Genomic DNA, 22,855 nt, shown 5'->3' on the forward strand with positions numbered 1-22,855 from the left:
ATCTTAAGTGTCAAACCTTTAATTTGATCATAAAGAATAGCCCACGGATTTAGTATTTTATAAGATGATTCTCTTTATTAAAGTGCAAATGTCAACCACGGATAATCATTACACACAGTGTGGTACAATAAAATAAAAACTTTTTTTCAACACGAGAGGTGACTAAAATGCTTTCTGCAGTCAGTGTCTTTATATTCAGCTTAAATAAAAGCAAAAGGGCAAGGAGTTGTACATTTTCCAAATGCTGTTGCAATCAAGAGAATGAACACTTATAGATAATCTAGATATGTTTTCCAGTAAACTGAAGTGCAATTTGGAAGCATTTTGAAGAACCTTAAAATTCTCCATATTCAGACATCAGTTACTAATATGGATCGGTCTCAAAGACTGTGTTAAGCCATTAAGGTCTTCTTTGGCTGAACTGGAAGAATTCACAGCTTCCATATTCTGAACACAAATAGCCCTTGTAGACATTTCTAACAGTTTCCACTTTGCAAAATTCAGTCTACCTTTACTTTCAAGAAGAAATTGTGACATGCAAAGAGAATACAGTACAATGGACCAGAAGGCAGGATGCTTTCCTGAGCACACATACTAGCTTAGAGAAGTTGGTTTTTAAAGAAGATTTCCCAACATTTCACAGATCATCTCTGGCCAGGACAGAAAAGTTTGTCCTGTATCTAAAACCTGCCTCAATTGTTTGAAGAAGAATGTGTTTGTTTGAATAAGAGAACAAGCTCCATTTATTATCTAAGAGGGGCTACAATATACTGTCTTTTCAAGCTTCTCAGAACCTACGTAAATAGTGCTAGTGACCTAAATTACAGTACCTCAAGGACATAGCTTTATAGCCATGTGATTGCAGTTTTATTTCACTCGGTAAAGAAAAAAAAAACACCATCTTACAAACACGCATACATTTTAATATAGAAAAACTGAGTTTACCTCTAGCTATGAGGATAAGTATTAGTTTGTTTTTGGTTTGTGTGAGAAATATGGAAAAAATCTTACTTCTTAAAACTTGGGGAAAATACATATATACCTATAAAAAGTCTCCAAATAGTTGAATGATACAAACACACATTAGATCACTTAAGGCAATTTCAGCAGGACCATTGTAGATTTATTTTTATTTTTTTGGAAAAACAAGAGTTGATGTGATTTTTAGATTGCTTGATCTTGTTAGCAGATGCTTATTAAATATGCATATTGCTGTTTAATGCATAGGAAACTTGTTTGAGACGGCATTTTAGAGATTGCTTAGAATTTCCATAGCCAGAATAATTAACATTTTACAATTATGGCATGCCCCATGAACAACTGAAGTTACACATTTTAATGACCCCAGGTCACTTACAAACAATGGAGTTTAGATCTAGATTTTCCATTTTTCTTGAGACAACCATTTTAAACTGAGTATTTTCTTACCATTTCTGATTTGTTAGCCACTTCAAAAAACATGTGAAAGAAAACTCTAAAACCATTCACTATTTATCTTATTTGTATTATATGTATTATTCTTTACATCAATGAGCACCAATTGGTGTATATCTAGAATTTTCTCTATCCCATTATTATTTCTGCCATTCACTTAATTGCAAACTCCACTGGGTATATAGAAAGGTTTGGGGGCAGCTGTGCTATGCTTTGAAGTAGATGTGAAATCCTTAAGGTACTCTTTTCATTATATTGCAATATAGGTTGGTACATCTTAGCTTTTTATGAACACATACAACATAAATAATAAATCAACATAAAATAAAAGCTTGACATAGCGCACATTTACACTGATCACTGAGGTCAGTGTGAAACCAGCAGAAGAGGAAGTGATGTCACTGTGCCGATCATTACACGTGAAGCCCTGGAATTGGTTAGAAGCCTGGACAGAGCTTATACACATTACAGAGTCTGGCCTCAAACTGGTTCCAGGATCCGCAGTATCCACAGCTTCGAAGCCAATGAGGAAACATTTTTTATCTTCCCCCACCCACCACAATGCACATATATGGATTTTGCTTAGTCTGGTTTAAGCCTTAATGCACATTGCTGAACATGTTTGCGGCATATATCATCTAAACAGCACATTCAAGATGCCTTCAAACTGTAGTAAGTGGTCAGTTTAGATGTGCCCATAGTCATGGGTAACTTGATGTTACAGTGAAGAAAGCAGATGAAAAACCATCTCCCTTTTTCAGCTGTACCTGAAAAAATACCATATTTCATCTATTCTAAGACACCATCCATTCTGAGACAGAAAAAAGCTTGTGATTCTAAAATCTAACCCATTTTTCAAAGTAATTATATGGGGGGAAAGTGTGTCTTAGATTCAATGAAATATAGTAGTACCATTGCAATTACACCTTTCTGTTTAAAACATTACACATGATATTAGCTTTGTACAAAATCAGACAATTAGTACATCTTGCAAAGTAATATCAACTGCCTGGCAACTGTTGTCTAGGATTTCAAACAGATCTTTCCTAACCTAATCGGGAGGTGACAGGGATTGAACAAGGGCTCCTCTTATTCATGCAAAGCATTAGCAAGGATTGTTGAAGGCTTTCACCGTTGGCTTCACAAGAGTGTTGTGTGGTTTCTGGGCTGTATGGCCATGTTCTAACAGCATTTTTTCATGATGTTTCACCTGCATCTGTGGCTGGCATATCCAGAGGATCTGATCAGGAGAAAATGCTGCTAGAACATGGCTGTACAGCCCAGAAATCACACAACATCATATTTCTATGGACCTACAACTTTCCACCACTTCATTTCTGCAACTCATCTACAGAAGGATTTTAATATGTTTTGTCACAAGTAAATATCACCACTGAAGCAAAATGAGTGCACAGCAAGCACACTTCAAGTATTTTAGATAATCTGTGCCTATAATATGAAAGACAACACACTATTCTATGGAATTGAAAGTCAAGCATTTGTGACTGATGCAGCCGATAGAAGGCACAATTCTAATTCACAAAAGTCTGCTTACTTATTTATCTTACCAGAATATGGATAACAGATTGTTAAAATGTACTAAGCTAAATATGCAAACTTAGTGATACCTTCCATTATTCATTGACGAAGAAATTAGTGCAAATTAGTGACCAGTGAAAATTCTATTTTTTTTCTTGGAAGAGCAGAACCCCAATATTGTAAGCTATTAATGTTTAATTATATGATCAATCATAGATGAGCATCAGATTTTAAATCAAGTTTACTATTTATTCCAATGGTCTCCTAGTCACAGCTGAAGAGTGAAAATTGCACTTCAACTTCAAGTGTTTTAAAATGAACCCAACCTTTTTCCTGGAACAACAAAACTTTACCTTAAAAATACTAATGCTAGATTCCAGGATGAGTTGAATGCATTGTAAAACATGTAGCCGAGGCACAGTCTTTTTAGTGGATAGCACAGGTAACAATTCATCATAGCTATTTTGATTGATGTTTAAATACTAGACAGCAAGACACTAATTTATTCTTGTCCTGATTATTTATTCCATATGATACGATGAAACCACAAAAGCAATTGACTGACAAAATGCTTTGTGGCATTTTATCAAGTGTGATAGACTGTGATGCATGCTTTATGCTATGGGATGCACATTACAAATAACTTATGGCCAGGTACAATTCAGACATACAGATGAAACTACATTGTCTTTCTCCGTAACTTGTAACATTCTAAAAACTTATTGATTCAGTAGGCATCTCTGTGATATTTTCCCCCTTGAGTGCATTTTAAAAAAAATAAAGTGCAGTATAAGTGCAAAACATTATAGTCAAGCTTAAAATAAATAAGAGATATATTCCTGTAACCTTCCTCAGTACCCACACATTCAGTTAATACCATAGGGGAGCCTATGTACATGTTTAAAAATTTACATTTTTTCCTGTCCATCATACCAGTCCAGCTGAACTATGAAATAACATTTCAAGCAGGAGTGGTACAAACAAGTGTTGGGTGAGATCCTGCATCAGAACTTTTAATGTATAGCTTTATGTGGACAAATCAATAGCAATTACATTACACAGCTCAAAAATGTCTTGGTGTTTTTGTTTTTAGGCCCATTCTTGGGGTTATTTGGGGTGCTGATTGAGAAAACTGCATTGGATAGATTGCATCAGCTTTAGTTTCTTAGATATGGTTGTCATGGTTTTCTGTGGGCAAGCAGATAGTGACTAGTAGATGGTATATGTTTTGTTTCTCAAAAACTTGTTGATAGAGGAAAACTGGTGCCAGCAAATCAAATAAACCCAGAAAGAGGCCTAACATTTGAGCCACCAAAATGGGCGTTGGCCAGTGTTATATTCAATGAGCCAACAGAGCAGTATGCCAGATGTCTCCTTATGCAATGGGGCCTCCCATTGTGAAACGGGTTGTATTTCACATCAGGGAACATTGCACGCTGGGACTAGTTGCACATCAGAAGAGGCTGTGCATTGTAACTGATGAACAATGGCCATGCTGCGGGGTCTGACTGTTCACTGTTTCTAATGGTGTCGCTATGTTTTTGCTCCCCTTCTGAGAATACAAAAATTGTGCAATAGCACCATTTAACTTTACACACTCATAAACCAGTTTATGATTATGTAACATTCCAATAAGAGCCTAGCTCAAATCATTTTATGAACTGGCTGCACTTTCCATCTCGTCTTTCAAATTATGTAAGGCTTGTTGTTGGGATACCATTTGTCTTCTCATGTAGAACATCTATCTGCACTCTGTAGTCTCTAAAATACTGAGGAATGGTGGAGAATATTTGGACTGAGATTTGGGGAAATCATGTAGAAGTCTTTTCTGAACCCTGATATTCAGGAGGGGAAAATATGGAAAAATATGCTCTGTCTTTTAGCCTGAATGTGATGCTGAGAACCTTGCACACTACCTTGAATTCACTGAGAATAATAATTTCATTATAGCTAGCAAATAAATAAGCGGCATATCGCTGTCACTATTCCCAGTACTTACACATTCAATCAACTCACACAAGGGAACTTATGCCTACAGAATTCCTTGGGGTCTAGGATCTGAGGATGCAGCCACACTACAGAATTATAGCAGTTTGACCCCATTTTAACTGTCATGGCTAACTGCTATAGAATTCTGTAATTTTTAATTTTATGAGATATTTAGCCTTCACTGTCAGAGACCTCTGGTGCCACAACAAACTACACATTTCAGGATTCTATAGTATTGAGCAATGGCAGTTAAAATGGTGTCAACACACCTCAAATCAAGCAGCCACAGGATAATACCAGTTAGAACAAATTAATAAAATACATTCATTTTAAAAGTTCACAGAAACGGTAGTGTCATTCACATAAAACAAAAATTTTACCACTTTAAAAAGAATGGCAAATTTATTATCACAAAGTGTAAGTTATTCCTGCTTTATCATTGTGCTGGTGAAGGCCACAGTCAATTAAACTTAAAGGAACATGAAAGCCCTAAGGTCTGGAATAGCACTGGCAAATTTATGTTCCAGTTTCCATGAAACAGCACACCGAAGGGATTCTATGCTTTAGATTTGCTAGAAAGATTGACTTCATGTTAGAAAGGTAAATTTGGCTGCTGTCCCTTGGAGAGGAAAATGCCCAGAGCTTCAGTCACGAGGAATATTATTTTAATTGAAATGCAACATTCAACAAGCTCTTTATATTTCAAGGGCATTGGTCTGTATCATGCAAGTTAATTCACATGACCTTCCCAAGCTGCCTTTTCAATGCATTGAGGATAACCTAAATGACAATTCTGCCATGTGTGACCTCTTCTGCATTAAAAAATTCCATTCAGTTTGGCTACAATGAACACAAGCCTCTATGGTTTGTGGTATTACAAATTTTCCTTGCCTAACAATATAAAAATACAGACCACTCTAATTCAAAGATTTTATGTTTACCACCCTGAACAGAGGTTTGGGCTTGGTGTTAATGCTGTTTGCAAATTGGACACCTCACAAGAGGACAGTTGATGATGTCACAGCTTTTAAAAGTTGATGGCAATGCAAAATTCTGGATCTGTTATTGAACTACTATATTGAATAATGCTTACTGTATTGTGGGGGGGGGGGGGATAGATATGTCTTTGTGTGACATATGATGTTATTTTATGTGTAGTGTTTAATAATGTTTAATGTTTTATCAGGAGAGGGTCAATTTTGATGTTTTATACTTTTTATCAATAGCATTCAATAGTTGCCAACACTGTGAACTGCCCTGAGTTCCCTTTGGGGTTGAGAAGAGCAGTATACAAATACCACAAATAATAAACAATTCCCATCAGGACTCTGTTTTGGTGCTATAAAATATTATTGAATATTTGGGAAGAAGGAAAGCTGAACACAACATGATAATGTAACAGAAAGAAAAATAAGAGCAAAGGTAACAGAGGGTGAAGTTAAAAAACAATGTCATGCATATTTTATTATTGGTGGATACTGAAAGATTCCCAATAACAGGATGCATGGAGAAAAGGAGGCAATAAGCAACAGAACAATGGAAAAGGGATTGAAATAATTTAGTGAGAAAAGTGAAGATAAGAGTCACAAACTAAAATACATGTGCAATAATTTAGCTCTTGATGCCAACAATCCAACCCAAATGAACAGTAAACCCACTAAGGATTTAAGTCACCCTTTTAAAGACAGGTGAATGCATTCAAAAGTCAAAGCAACAACCTGTTGCTCCTATTTGAAAATGAAGTCAGCCTGGCCTTTATTGCAATCACAAATATCCACCCCTCTCTTTTGTTCCAGTCTGCCTATAAAGTCTAGCCAACTGATTTGCTACTGTGCAGTCACAAAACCTTAAATAGAAGAATATTAGCATATTCACTTTCCTTAAAGGGCAAAAAATAAATAGGATACAATCTTATATCTGTTCACATAAAAGTGACTAAATCCAATGACATTTGCTTCCCCAAAGACATATTCTAGATTGTTCTACAAATGGATAAATGGCATTCTGAATGTCTTACAAAAAAAGGTCCAACAAAAATTATTGCTCTCCTCACCCCAAAGCCCTGCTGTAGAAGTGTGTTTGTTAAGTAAGTAAATTAGAGGGGAGAGATTTATTTATTTATTTATTTTTAAAAAAGATGGGATAAAGTGGTGGTGGGGAGTTATGGAGAGAGAGAATTAGGGGATTATTTCTGTATTGTATTGTTTGCTTTATTCCAGGGTCTTTGCTTTTTATTTTTAACTGTAATGGGTTGGATCAAGTTGCATTTTTGGAAAATTAAATAAAATTGCATTTTAAAAAGGAGTCCTGGATCAGAAAGAGTTACATTGGGCAAGAAAGCAATAGGAAATGAAAAAATGAACTCAATGTTGAAGTGAGGCAGCACATCAGTCTTAAATAACAGGATGTCTTTTCCCAATTCTTTCCCTTTATTTTTTTAAACCTCATTATTTTTTCTGTCATCTCTCTGAACAGCCTTGTCATCTTTATCATTCATTAGCTCTGTCAGTGTGGCTGAGATCTGGTATGCCTACCGACACAGGTAAATCTCATCAATGTTTTATGTCTTGGGAAGTTGCTCTTTTGTCCTATCCAACTATGCATCAGCAGCGAGGGCTCCTGGGGTACTTTTGTTCTCTTGGCTACTGATTGCTTATGACTGTTAACTTTGCATTAAACTGTCTCCTTCCATCCCCAAACTAAAACTGCTCTTTCTTCCCTGGGTTTATAAAAAAACCTGGAACAATCCAACAATTACTCCTACACTTCTCCTTATTTGTCTAGCAAGAAGTGTCAGACAGTTAGTGAATGGTTCCTCAGTTCTCCTCGTGGCAATCAGAAGTCATGGGGATGGAGCTCTGACAACCACCCACTCCTCACACAACTGTTGCATTGCTGGAGCAAGGAACAGTATAACTAAAGCCCCTTCTACACTGTACTTATATCCCAGGATCCAATCCCAGATTATCTGCTTATTCCAGATTATATGGCAGTGGAGATTCATATAATACAGTTCAAAGCAGATAACCTGGGATCAGATCATTGGATATAAGGACAGTGTAAAAGCGGCCTAAGTAGAGGTTGAGTATCCCTTGTCTGAAATGCTTGCAACCAGAAGTGTTTTGAATTTTGGATTTTTTGGGGAGAGGGATTTTTAATTACTTGAATTTGTATAGACACATATAATGAGATGTCTTAAAATCTAAGCACAGAATTCATTCATGTTTCATCTGCACCTCATAACACAGGCTGAATGTAATTTTACACACAATATGCCAAATAATTTTGTGCATGAAACTAAGTTTGTGTGCACTGAAATATAAGCAAGCACAGGTTGCACTATCTCACCCACCCCATGTGGATTTAGAATCTGCAGTATTTCACATTTTTAAATTTCTGAAAGGATAATCAGCCTGTATTGGATGTTTCTTTTCACAACAGCCCCTCAAAGTACATGTACAAGGTCTATATTAGTTACAGGATTCTGACTGTTATGGGCTTTCTTTGTCAACAAGAGTGTTATTAAGGGACTTGTCTCCTGAAATAAAATATAATGTTCTCCCCTCTCCTACATTTATGCAAGTCTACACTGGTGTCTGCAATAATCGTGATCTGTTCTACAACTGCATTGGGATTAATATTTACTCCTTATTTAAATAAATAGGACTTGCACTTTGATACATCTGGTGCAAAGCATGGTCTGCAATGATTGATGGAGGACTAGTAATGTAATTAAGTACAGATTGCTTATGGGACATAGTAGGCTGTCTGAACCTAATAATCCCAGGACAATGACAAAGCATTGAGCACAAATTGGTTTTGAAAGATTGCAGTGGGAAGAATTTCTTTGGTGGGAAAAGAAACTCCCTAATGCAAAACTTTAATTAAAACTATGAATGTGCTGTTGAGGGGATAGCTTGGAGAAAGCTGGTGACCTTGTCCTACCACCACCTCCCATAAAAGCTTGTTGGCATTTTAAAGATTTGCTGATTTATACAGGCTGCCAGCTGGGAGAGTGCTGCCTAGTCACTATCCAAAGGATAAGAATGGAGGGACCATCCATTCACTGTCTGACACTTTTTGGCAAACAGAGAGAGAGGAATGTAGGAGTGGAATTTAGTCCATTCATTCTAGGCACTTGTTGTGAGCTGTTAAAAATCATAAAGACAATAGGTAGGACTCCTATTGGGAAGCCTATAAGTGTTTGTGTATGCTAAATCAGCATTGTTCCTGCACATACTCTGTTCCACCTAGTGGCTCATACACTTCATTCTGGTTTATCTCTGAGTATCTACAACCCTCCCTATGGTAAGACATAGTCTGCCAGTAACCAAAGTTCTGTTACATCACTAAGCAAAGGCTTGTTCATGTTTTGAAACGATAAATGTTTGTGCACCATTGCTCACACCTTGTTCATAAAAACTGCTATTTTCTCTAATTCCATCACAACACAGAATCATAATTGCTGGAAGAGTCTATAAGCATTATTCACGCATTCAAAAATTGCACTTCTCATTTAGTACACTCTCTATAGGTGATTTTGCCTCTTACAATGTGTGGAATAGCAGGATAGGTGAAAAAAACTTCCAAGTATATAATGTGCAAATCATTTCTTCCAGAACTGTATTATCTTTGTCTTCTGATATCTGTTTGCTGAATCCTTCAAAAGGAATAATCAAGTCTTCAGGAACAGTATTGCAGATATGTTCACAACAGCAAGGACACTACAGATTCTACATCTGCAGGCATTTTTTTCAGATTTTGGCAGCTGTTGCATTTTTAGAAGAGTACAACATCTTAGTGGCAACCAATAGAAACTGGCAGCTGTTGGGAAGGGTCCATTGTGCTCTTGACAGCTGTCTTCCATTGCTTCCACAGCTACTATATTCTCATGACCTAACTCAACTATTCCAAATTCCTTGCAAAAGTAAAACAAATCTGTCTTTGGAATCACTTCAAATGAGCACGTGTATCTATTTCCCTTAATACACAAAATGGTGTGTCTGCAAAAAGGGAACTTTCTACTTTCTGACTGAGAATTTCATTGTCACAAGTCCCCAATGTATCCTTTCTGTGCAGATTTCAAAATGGCTGTGCCTGACCAAGAAAATCAAGCTTCCTAAAGAAACCTGTCAGCGTGCAAGTGCCATGATGAGACTGGCACACATTTCAAAGAAATCCATGGTGTGGCTGCCAAGACGTGGTGTAACAGAGGGCATGCTACCTGTGAAGGAGCCAGTGAGAGACCCCGAAAGTGGTTGGTAGTCAGCAGTGGCAGAATCAAAACTCAGTCTTGGTCTGTGCAATCGAGCTGCAGAGCATGAGCGCTGAGGAGTGGAAGAGCCTGATCTTTGTTCCATGACATCATCTTAAAAGCAGAAATAGAAAGTTAATTTATCGTATCTGTTCTAGATGGTACGAAGCTTCAAGTTCCTTTCTCCCCCTCTTGATCTGTTGCATATGCTTGTGAGTTTTGCCTCTAAAAGAATAGACTGAAGATAAAGACTGGGAAAGTTTATACTTTTTAAGGCTTTTCCATAAATTATTTTTAGAAAATGAAACTTGGAAAGCAGTACTAACAACAACAATTTTATAAAGCCCTACACGGTTCGGGTCCAGCTTATCTTCATGATCGCATCTCCCCCTATGAACTGGCGTGGACTCTTACATTTTTTAGGTCTGCTTGTATGTTTTCCACAAACGCCCCATCACTTTTTCACCCTTGTTCCAGCATTACTTTCAATTTTAATTTTACATTTGGCCTTCCCACAGTTTTAATTGTGTGTTGTCTTAGTGTTAATGTTTCATTATTTTATTGTCCATGTTTTATTTTAATTGCTTGTATTGTTGTTATTATTGCTTGTATTGTTGTATTTGGGCTCGGCCTCATGTAAGCCGCACCAAGTCCCTTGAGGAGATGGTAGTGGGGTACAAATAAAGTGTTGTTATTATTATTATCATCATCATCATCATCATCATCATCATCATCATCTGCCAGGGAGGCTCTCCTCTTGGTCCTGCCTCCTTCTCAAGTGCAGTTGGTGTGGATAAGGGAGAGGGTCTTCTCAGTGGTGCCTGCCCCCCAGCTCTGAAGCACCCTCCTCAGCGAACTTAGGGAAGCCCCCACATTACATCACTGTGGGAAAGAGCTAAAAACTTGGCTCTTTCAACAGGCCTTCAATAACTGTTAAGTTAGCAGCCAGACTCCTATCTGTAGCCAGGGAAGGCTAAATTTATTGTATGGTTCTTTTAATCAATGGCTACTGCCATATTTTATTGACTTTATTGCTCTTGCTAATTTTATATGTCTGGTTTTAAATGTGTTGTTGGTTTGATGTTGATACACTGTATTTCATATGTTGTGTGGTACCACTGTGTGGTATTTGTAACTGCCCCAAGTCCCTACGGGAGAAGGTGGCAGGGTATAAATAAAAGTTTATTATTATATTGTTTCTTACCCACCTCTCCTCGTGGCTCGAGGCAGGTTACAACATTGCTAAAAACACCCATTCATCTAAAAACATTCTACAAAATACACATATTAAAATGTATTTCTACAAAATACATATTAAAATACACATAACAAAGATTAAACGTAAGACACTGGGTAGGCCTGCTGGAAGAGATAGGTCTTTACATGGTTTTTTAAAAGTCAAAAGCTCATTTAGCTCCAATGGATGGAGTGAAGAAGTAAGATTTTGTTCCAAGAGCCTAAAAGCATGATTGTTGACATGCAAACTCAGAAAAGACCATCAGGTAAATGAAGAAATTTCTCTTGCACCCTACACTTCTTTAACCAGATGACTTCCATATTTGTTAGACTATAACCTCCATCATCATCAGACTGCTGTCCATATGAAGTATAAAGAATTGGAACTGCAGTCCAAATCAACTAGTAGGAAGTTAGAAAAATCATATAAAACTATCACAATACTAGCAATGAGTGGTAGAGTAATAGAGTTCAAGCAACAGCTGTCCAGACAAAAAGGTATGATAAAGTAATTGAAAAGTTTTAAATGTGTGAAAAGAGATCATATTATTTCAAATCAATGCTTCTTTATATTTAAGGTTTTATGCAATGATAGTTCCGCCTTACCATCAATACTTTTAAAGTCCAGCAGATAGCTGCGATTGTCAACCTGATACAGCTGCAAACTCATTTTTACAAAATTCCCCGTCACTGGATTCTTTCTACGAACTCTAAGATGATAAGCATTCACCACCTACAACATATAATTATTGCACAAGGGAGATAATGACTTTTTATTATAATTTAATTTCAAGAAAACAAGTTTATCTTTATTAAAAACAAGAATGAAATCCTATACCCTTGTATTCAAAAGGAACTCTGTTGACAATACTGTTGACATACCTTTCTGGCAATAAGTCCCAGTGAACCCCTTGAGGCTTACCACTGATTAAATGTATTCAGGATTGCATCTCGACTGGCTTAAATGTCAATCTCTTGGCTTAATAAAACAATGAGTATGAATTGTGAAAATAAATCATGAATACAAGATAAATTCATTATCTGTCAAGAGTATGTGCCTTTGAGAATTTATTTAAATTAACAGATTATCACATTTCAAAGCACATAATAAGCACATACCTTCCTAGATGTGCTCTTTATACAATTAATTTTAAAGCCTGTGTTTTTATTTCTTGCTCATCTAAATTCTCTTTGTTTGTACTGTGCTAATACAATTTAGGAGATTAGAAACTAAACATGGTTCTCAACCTGTGGGTCCCCAGCTGTTTTGACCTTCAACTCCTAGAAATCTGGTATACTGGTCGGGATTTCTGGGGGTTGTAGGCCAAAACATCTGGGGACCCACAGGTTGAGAACCACTGTACTAGGCCATTCAGATAGCATTCTAGTACAGTTCTGTGATTACATATCAATTAAAGAGAATTGCCACAAACACACAGACATCCCCTGCATATGATAATGGTGTTATTTATTTAGAAAAGTATATCTGTTACACATAATTGAATTTCTTCCCAGATAAATATGTTCAGGACTCCAGACTTAATCCTGATGGGTCATTTTGGTGCAAAAAAACCCACAAACAAACACACAGTTTGAGCGCACACACCCCCATTCCAGTAGCTAAATTTTGAAATACTCCAAAATAGTCTATATGGGTAACTCAAATAATTACATCTTTGCTTTCAGTGCATGCAAACTTTGTTTCATATTCAAAAGTATTTGAAATATTATTTAGAATTACCTTCAGATTGTGTATAACATGCATATGGCACATATTATACATATATATGTATAAGTTGACATCATGTATAAGTTGAGGATAGCTCCTGGGATCAAAAATACAGATTTTTATATGGCCTGTGGATACGTTGAAGGCCATTACATGGAAAGAGGAAAAGTACCAGCACCTGTTCATGGGGTCAGCTGCCTGACCACCCCTGAAATTTACCCACTCTGGCATTCAAAAAGCCAAAAATAATGCCATGGTGGAGAGATTAGAAGGGATTGGTGCATCTTTTACATTCTCCTGCAATGGAATAATCTCATATTTTTCATCACTCTAGTCAGATTGTTCAATTTTTTAAGAGTTAAGATACAATACTCACATTGACTCATGGACAAGTCAATCCAGGTTTTTTAGTTAATTTTTTACTAAAATTTCTGGACTTAAACATGAGTATATAGGATATATGAATTTTGTGTTTATATTTTGGGACCATCTTCAAGATTCTATTATTCTATATCTCATTATGTAATAAGCAATCCAGGTATTCCAAACTTTGGGGGGGGGGGGACCAAGATCCAAAATACTTCTGGTCCCATGCACTTCACATAAGGGATATTCAACCTGTATAATGACATTTTATATTCCCTTTTTGGGTTCAGAAAAAATCAGCTAAAATATACAAATATGTACAACAAATACAAATAGCAAAATGCAAATAATCAATCACAAAGTAATTAAATCCACATAGAAAAAACCCAAAATAAAATGAGCAGAAAATATAATATTTAAAAAGTAAAGTCTGAATGTATTTTGGTATATATACAATCCAGCTTCCAGTGAACGTATCTATTAAAGGCAGATACTTTCAATGTATTTTAGTCCATATACAGTCTAGCTTCCAGTGAACATATCTATTAAAGGTAGATATTTTGAATGCATTTTAGTCCATATAGAGTCTAGCTTCCAGTGAACTTATCTATAAAAGATAAATAATAGCTGATAAATACAGCACCACTGCTTATGAAAGATGTGTTAACAGCCACAGAAAAATAAAAAAAATGAATTCATTCAATAGCCAACACTGACTTTTGCCTGTGAACAATTTATTGAAAAACTAGAGGAGAGCATTTCTCCAATAGAACTACTAATTTTTTTGATATGAAATCATATTCATCTCCAAATACAACTAGAAATGAAGGATATATAGAATATGATATGAGATGCTTTAAGAGGCCAGTCCTCTATATGACTATTCAGGAGTATGTTAGAGTTCTACTGTGTTAAATGAAACTCATATCCAAATAGATATGTAAAAAATGCAGCCTGAGCTTATTTTACAAACAGAGTAATACTGTGCAATGTAGAAACTATCCATTAGTAAATAGAAGACTCAGCTGGAAAATATCCCACTATTTAAAACTGATTTAAGGTGACAACATGGCAAGGTCTTCTCTGGCCACGTGGGTCCTTGAAACCATACACAAATAATAGGCAAACATCTTTTCTTAAGAGCTTTCAGGAAGATTAGTTATTGAGAAGGGAATTAATGACTAAAATTAGAAATCTGAAGAGTTCCCTGTATCCTTACAGCAGTGCCAGGCAGAATTATCTCCCCATCCTCAAGCTCAGTCAGCTTAAGGAAGAAAATATGTTAACATAAGCCAATTATTAAAAATAGAAAGTATTTAAATACAGTTACAGTGCAATCTTATGTCTGTCTGCTCAGAAGTAAAACCTACTGAATTAAGTCGGTTTTGTTTCCAAATAAGAGTGTTGTAAAGTTTTAATATTCAAAGGAGGGTGAAGTAAACAGACTAAATATATGCTCAGTTAGATATTGCTGATGCTATCCTGACAGTAAACAGTCTACTTATTTAGTTACACTGAAAGCCTAGACAACATTGGAACCAGAGCACAGAAAAGTAAAAAAGGAACATTTCCAAACTCTGTTAGGATCAGGATATCTGAAGACTTTGGTCCTTTATCAGAGACCCTGCTCTGAGTGCCCCCACAGAGTCAGAAATTAGGGGAATGGTAACAATAAAGACAGAGGGCATCCTCACCAATCAATCCCCTCAATAGGATGGACCACCTTCTGCATTTTCAGCTCTAGGAAAATGCCATTAACTATGATGTGCTTCCTGAACATCTATAGTGAGATAGAATGCTGCTGCTAGTTTCATCCCCTGATGAAGTCCAATCATATTTATTGTACACTCGTATTGTTCAGAGATGGGGACATGCAAAATTAGTCCCAAGGGCCACAAATGCCCCCAAGATTTATTTAGACAGGGGGGAATCAGCCAAAAAATCCTCTTTTCCCATAATAGGAGGCCTCTAAGAGAAACATTTTAGCTTACACAAGCTTGAAAAGCTCATTTCCATAAAATATTGAAATTGGCACTGACTATCTGGACACTTCTGATTATGTTTCATTACTATTTTCCCTCTGTTTGTTAAGGCTTAATGTGGACCATGATGAATCCTAGGAACAAAAGGCTAGCCTCCAGTCCCACCTAGCCCTGTTGTCATGGATCACAATCATGCCAATCTCCAGCATCAGAAATAAGATGTCTCTGAGTACCGGCACAAAGGCACTATCATGTTCCTTTTCACTTGTGAGCTTTCCATAGCCATTTGGTTCACTTCTGTGGGAAAGAATAATGTGCCAGATGAGTAAAGAGTAGGAATGATGTGACCCTTCAGAAGCCTGCTAGACTGCAACTCTCAGCCATCCTGAGTCTTCAAAGAAGAGATGGGACAAGATACAAATGAAGTTTATATTATTGTGATGTTAGGTCTCCTGGGACATGGTGTCCAACAATATCCAAAGAACTGCATGATTCCAGCTCCCAATAAATCTTTTAGTCTGATTTTATTTTCTTTGTTTTCTTTATGTATAAATAATGTAACACTTTCATTTACATATTTATATTAATGTTTTAAATTATTCAAATAAATAAATTAAATAGATATGTACTAATAAATATAACTGCAAAATATAATAAGGCAAAAAACACTGATATTTCTCACCTTCCATTCAAACTCCAGTTGTTTCATAGCACGGTAGACTTCAGCCATGATATCATAAGGCTTGCTTTGACTCCGTATCCCTAAATGCCACTTGGCCTTTTTCACAGTCAGAGGTTTTGGCTTTGTGGTATTCAGTGCATCCAGGGGACACTTTGCTTTGGGACTATCTGCTACCAATGGAGGCATCCGCTCTGGGTGAGGTTTTACTCCTGGAGGGATGTGCATAGAGTCATCCATAAAAGAGCCAGAAGGAGGGCTAGAAGCGAGGTAGAATTCACTGGCTTGGTTCATGATTCTCCGATTGTCAATAATAAGGTGATAAGCAACTGCAAGTTGATCTTGAGGATCTCCACTGTATAGGCTTGCCATCACCTCAGATTCAGTGCATTCAAATTTCTCACAAACCTCCCGCACAGCATCATCATCAATGACATTGGCATCATAGGAAGGGTCTTCAGGAAACAAGTAATTGGGCAGATCTTGCTTGAACCACTCATTTTCTCTAGAAAAAGAAGTGTCACCTGACAATTAGAAATCTTATTTAACACTACCTTAATCAGAATTATTGTGAAAGATAAAAAAAAATTAAATCATTATCACAGGTAACTTATATATGCTTAGCAACTTTGAATTTCAAAGAGCCAAGACTTTTTACGTCCTTAGTATTGTGAGCAATAGTTTTGGGAAATGATACTGAAACAACTACAGAGGGCAAGATTTTACAGGATTAAAATAAAATACTCATTAACAGGAAGGATTAAACTTGATGGGCACAGGATTTGTTAATTGTACAAAAGTTCTTTCTGCAAATATTTTGTAAAGAATGTCTTTGTTCCAGCCATATCATGTGGCCACAAAGGGGGGTATTATTTAGTAACCTGGGCTCAGGGCTATGCAAAATTGTTGATACATATTTCTTTGTTTAAGAACGTTGTTCTTTCTTGTTTTAAAAAGGCTCCTCCTCTACTCTGGGTGGGGCTTCACTCTCTTGAGGATGTCCATAGTGTCATCTATAAGAAAACAATTGAGAAGACTGCAGGCACTCCTGCTATCTCACCAAATGCTATTTCCATAAATGAATTCATATGCAATAATGTTCAATCTTTGTCTATCCCAGCCTACCTGTCTTAGCATGCATGACTATGCAATAATGCAATGTTTCAATTACAGAACATTAATAAATAAATAATAAATACTTTATTTATAGACTTGCCTCTCTCCAAGTTACTTCTTACTCAGTTGATTTCTTTTTGATATCACAAATGTCAGTCTTCTCTACCACAGAGAATTGTTTTAAGGTAACATTTTAAAAAAATGGCTCTAAAATTACCGCATATCCTTTATGGTTGCTCTTTTGAGTGGGTCAACCTGCAACATATGCATCAGTAGAGTGGCGACCGCACGGTTGAGGTATTCAGGAATGTAGAAGACACCTCCACGGATTTTTTTAAAGAGGGTTGGGACGTGGTCGTCATCAAAAGGAAGAGTCCCACAGAGAAGAGCATAGAGAATAACGCCACAGCTCCAAATATCAACCTCTGGTCCAGCATACAACCTAGACAAAAAGATTATGTGAACCAGTTCCTTAATACAATACCTGTAAAGCAGGGAGAGGAAGAGAGGGGCAATACTGTGAAACACTGAGCAATAACTTCTACTTAGAATGGCAGCGGTAGAATATCTTATTGTGGTAACATCCTTCCTACTAATTTAGTAGATCTGGTTTCTCAACCGAGAACTATCCAAATTTGTCCCATGTGATCCCTCTGCTATTTATTATCCAAATCTCTTTAAGGAATTGCTTGGCATTTCTGCCCCTTTAAGAAACTGTTCCTTAGATGTGTGCTTTTCTTTTGGGAATGTCTTAGTGCAAGAAATGTAAAGTTCCTATACTCTGATTCATTTTTGTGCTACTGTTTCTTGCTTAAAAATTAATTACATAACCTACAAAACAGGATGCTGTCATATGAAGGTGAATTACAGCACTACAAACAAATCAATTATTAGTTGTACAATTTTCAGTGTTAGCCACTTTGGGAGAGAAGAAGCTGGATACAAATGCAGACAGACAGATCTATAGCTACATCTATGACAAAGCTTGTACCCTCTGGCTTTATATTCTACCTTCCAGAGATGACTTCTGGTGCTGCATAGTTGGGTGAGCCACAGCTGGTACGGAGGAATTCACCATCAGACATCATGTTGGACAAACCTAAAAAAGAAGACTTTCACATGTCCATCCACCCAGATGAAACAAAAATGTTAGGCATAATGCTAAAAGGAAAATTTAGGCAAGGAGGAAGAACAGGAAGAAGAAACATCCACCTGTCTACCTACCTATCGTGTGTGTGTGTGTGATTATGTATGTTTGTGGTCAATTTCCTATTGGCTCCCACTTCCAGAAATAACTGTGACCCCTACCAATGAGGGATCTGGACCAAATTTGGCACACAGAACCCCCATGACCAACAGAACATACTGGAAGGGTAAAGAGGGACTGACTGAGTTGCAGTTCACTCTGCATCCAGGAAGCACTCTGACTCCCACCATTGATGGATCTAAACCAAACTTGGCACACATACCCAACATGACCAACTGTAAGTACTGGTAAGGTTTGAGGGGGATTAACCTGGCATGATGTGAGTTGTGGTCCACTCACATCCTTATACATTTTCTTAATGGGACCATTCATAAAATCTCATTGTTCATATGACAGTATGTTCCCACATATTAAAATACTAAAACAAATTAATAGTACATAGAATATTGGAATTCAGGGAAATGACTGAATTCACCCTGAAATGTAACTTTTGATGTACAAGAGTTTTGGCGAATGCAAAATATTGGAAGAACATTCATTCATGTAGTGTCTCACATACAGGTCTGCTACCTTGATGAGAGGAATAAGCCAGCTTACAAGTTATTTTACAGCCTCACAGAAATTGCTAATGATGATGAAAACTGACTCTGAATTCTTTGAAGGAAGTTAGCCCTGCAGCCTGTGCTGGTGGCTTACAGCCAGTTACATTTCTGGAATGCTACTGGGGTCACATACCAAAATCAGCTATCTTGGCATTCATGTGTGCATCCAGCAGCACATTCTCTGGTTTCAGATCTCTGTGAACCACCATGTGCCGATGACAGTAATCCACAGCTGACAGAATTTGCTGGAAAAGACGCCTGGCTTCAGTCTCTTCCACCTACAAAGCAAAGGAAGGAAAACAATAAAGTTCTCCCCTCAAAAAACTAAGATACTTAGCAAGGCAAAATGTGTCTCCTTAATGAGCCACAAGAGAGAGAGTTATAGTAAACACTACTAAACAAACAGAAAAATACCACCCTTAGAAGATATTTCATTGCAGTATTCTCTTATGAGTAAGGCTATTAAGCAATTAAATGCTGCTAAAAGTTTTTAAACTGCGGCTTTAACAAAAGCAAAACTTTGACTAATTGCTTTGAAAAACATTTCTGCTACAGATCACAGTTCTCAAAGGTTCTTGGGCAAAGAACTTCACCAAAGCAAGTCCCCTCATTCTACTCCTTCTGTAGATTCAGAGACTACAATAGGAAAGATTGAGTTTCATCAACTTAAACTTTTGGAGATTAGGGCCAACATCAGATTTGGCATGTCTGGACATCGTGCAAGGTCCTCATCTTGCTATGGGATTGACTGATAAGCCTCCTGGCTCTGCTGCTTCCTTTTGCTTTGTTTTCTGCTTATTGTTGAGGTCTTTGTTTTCTCACTCCCCAGTCGAGGAAGGATGAAGGCAAAGATGAGGATAGGCAGCTGCTGCCATCCACTACCTTGACAGTCCAGTCCCTGGTAAATTAGTGGTTAGCAGTAGTGGCAGTGAGAAGGATGAGACAACCAAGAGGATCTTCTCATCATCATCGAATTAAAATCTGAACCATGCTTTGATGTTAAACATACATGTAATCTCACGAGAGGTTGTTAACAAAGATGGTAGATGGATTAAACCACTTCACACTACAGTTGAATGTTTTCCATTCAAAACTCAGATGAAGCTCCTTAGAAGAAAAATCAAACAGCAAAAAAAACCAAAAAAAAACAATCAACCTATTTCCTGATTTGCTACACATTTTATATTTTAAAGGAGGGATTTTCCCCTTAGAAGGATATTTTGAAAAGGAAGCTCAACCTGCACAGGCTTGATCTATTCATAGACAAATTATTTTTAACTGCGTTCAGGTCATTGATGAGCCGCGCCACCGTGATACAAGTTAAAATCATGCGTCATATTTTAGATCTTTAATAAAAAATGTTATCATTTAGTATATATAATACTAATTCTCTGAATAACAGAATAGTGAACCATTTTAGGAAAATGTAAGATTACTGGATACAAAAATTGTAAATCTGCATTTTTGAAGTTCATTCAGTGATGTGACAGTTCCATAATATGTACCACATAGCATTTCAATACTACTTATGCCTTTGTAAATGTTTGGAGGTGGGGGAACCAAATAGATTCCCTAACCCTTGAATTATAGCAATGGATGTTCACTCTCATAATTTTATATTGCAGACTATTTAACTTCTAAATCTAAACAGCCACAAGGAGTGCTATTTTGGATAAATGGGAAAATATGAGCAAGAACAATATTGTATAACCATCCATCGACTATGTTGACTAGCTGCCAAAACTGTGAAGGCAAGGATTTCACTTGCTTCTTAGCCTGAACTCTTCCCTACATTCTAGGCAATATTATGGCTAACTACCTTTGCAAGAGAATTGTAGCACTAAACTGATAAGTATCAGCAATCTATGCTCAGTAAATGAATGATCAGGAATGTCTGAAATGGCCATTATACCAGTTCTGCAACATAGCACCATAATAGTAAGCACACATGCCTAAGCATATTTAGGACTGGGCTACTCTCTCTCACCAAATCCCCTTTGCTGAAGCACTTTGACTGAATTCAGTGGCAACTGTCCAAATTACAGTAAATTGTCTGAGTACCAATGTATTTAAATTACAAAGAAAGGGGGCATTGCTACTGGTTATCACCTATGCTTGTAACATATTTTAGAAATAATGTTATGTAATTTGAGCCAAGGGAACTTTGCAGAACATTTCAATGGTAAGACTAGGGTATAACTGCAAAGAGAAAATATATATATATCATGGTGATATTATGCCAGTCGCAAGCTATTCCAGATGGGATTGTGATGATGCCAAGTCTATTTTTGGCTTTAATAACCTTAAAAGAGTCCCATTTGGCAAAGCCATTCTACTTCCCAGTCCTATTCTCTCCCACCCACACATTTATCGCTATTGGATAAAGTCACTTACACGTCCGTGTTTACAGATGTAATCAAATAATTCTCCACCGGACACATATTCCATTACCATGAAAAAATCCGTTGGCGTGCTGATGACCTGGTACCTATTAAAAAGGAAGAGGAAATATGATTTCTTATCTAAAAGGCTTTCACTAGTAAAGGCTAGAAAAAAGGATTGAAGACCTCTTACTAATCTAATGCCAACCTTAAAATAAGAAATTGGATTTCACTTTGCACATAATTGCTTCTCACTTCCGAAGGAGAAATTGATTACATTTTCACAATACAAACCAATTTGAAGGCTTCTGGACTTTGTTAAATGAGTGTATTTTACAGATTTTAGCTTTTTTTCCCTCTTCTTTAAGCCTGTTTAATCCTCTGAAATCTTTGCTCACTGAGCCTGCCTCATTTAGGTAGAGCTTAGAAAGTTACTTTTAAGAAAAATCTAATGACTTGCTAAAGGAATCCATAACTGAGTGGTGGTAGGATGATGCCCTGGATCCCAAAGCACCATCCCACCACTGCTCAGTTATGGATCTTTTAAGCTCTCCTAAGCTCTCTTATTTTCCTTTAAGCCCTGCTATGGTAAAAACCCTCTTTCAGATTTTCATTTTAGTTGAAGGTGCACAAAAAAGTAAAAAGGTAAAAATTGTAATGCAATAAGGCTAGGGAAGGAGTCACGCAACCCACACATAACCCAGGGAACTAATGTGGTTTGAGTGATTATCCTTGATCACTACACACTAGAATATATGAAGGTTTTGTTTCAAACTCATTACTGCCAGAGGAACACAACAACACCAAAACCAGTAATACCTTGAAAAGATGATCTACTTCAGTCAACTAAAATTGCTGAAGTGGCAGGCTATGACACTCCAAAGGGTTCAAAAATTGGATGGTATGACCCTGCAGGCTTATATCTTTTCCAGTAATAATTTCATATGGTAAATATGAATCCAAATGTCAACAGAAGTTATATGTCTTCCGCCATGTCGCAGATCCTCCCATCTCTCTCTAGCCTTGCATCTCATACACAAATGAGATGTGAGGCTGGATAGACACTGGGGATCTGTGAAAAGGTGGTAGACATGGATTCGTGCTCCTGGATTCCCATCATTTCACAGACCCTGTCTGTGTTCAGCTTTGTATCTAATTCATAGAAGAGATGCAAGGCTGGAGAAAGACCAAGGATATGAGAGACTAAAAAGTAAGGGAGCATCGTCGAAGGCTTTCATGGCTGGAATCACTAGGTTCTTGTGGGTTTTTTCGGGCTATAGAGCCATGTCCTAGAGGCATTTCTCCTGACGTTTCGCCTGCATCTATGGCAAGCATCCTCAG

General features: G+C 37.0%; 1 protein-coding gene across 2 annotated transcripts in view; it reads right to left on the reverse strand.

The window, feature by feature from the left end:
- Positions 1-48: 48 nt before the first annotated feature.
- Positions 49-22,855, reverse strand: part of PRKAA2 (protein kinase AMP-activated catalytic subunit alpha 2) — a 36,229-nt gene continuing 13,422 nt past the window's right edge. Inside the window, exons 3-9 of one of the 2 annotated variants that reach the window (XM_060773576.2) lie at positions 21,528-21,621; positions 19,267-19,411; positions 18,336-18,423; positions 17,542-17,766; positions 16,212-16,713; positions 12,059-12,185; positions 49-10,330 (exon numbers count right to left, since the gene is read on the reverse strand). In XM_060773576.2, coding sequence (XP_060629559.1) covers positions 10,095-10,330; positions 12,059-12,185; positions 16,212-16,713; positions 17,542-17,766; positions 18,336-18,423; positions 19,267-19,411; positions 21,528-21,621 — 1,417 coding nt within the window. In that variant the 3' untranslated portion in view covers positions 49-10,094. Of the gene's footprint in view, positions 10,331-12,058; positions 12,186-13,193; positions 13,279-16,211; positions 16,714-17,541; positions 17,767-18,335; positions 18,424-19,266; positions 19,412-21,527; positions 21,622-22,855 lie in introns of those variants that run through there. The other variant, XR_009631361.2, reaches the window with a different exon arrangement.

The sequence above is a fragment of the Anolis sagrei genome, chromosome 4, assembly GCF_037176765.1.
Source record: "Anolis sagrei isolate rAnoSag1 chromosome 4, rAnoSag1.mat, whole genome shotgun sequence".
In the NCBI taxonomy this organism is placed as follows: domain Eukaryota; kingdom Metazoa; phylum Chordata; class Lepidosauria; order Squamata; family Dactyloidae; genus Anolis; species Anolis sagrei.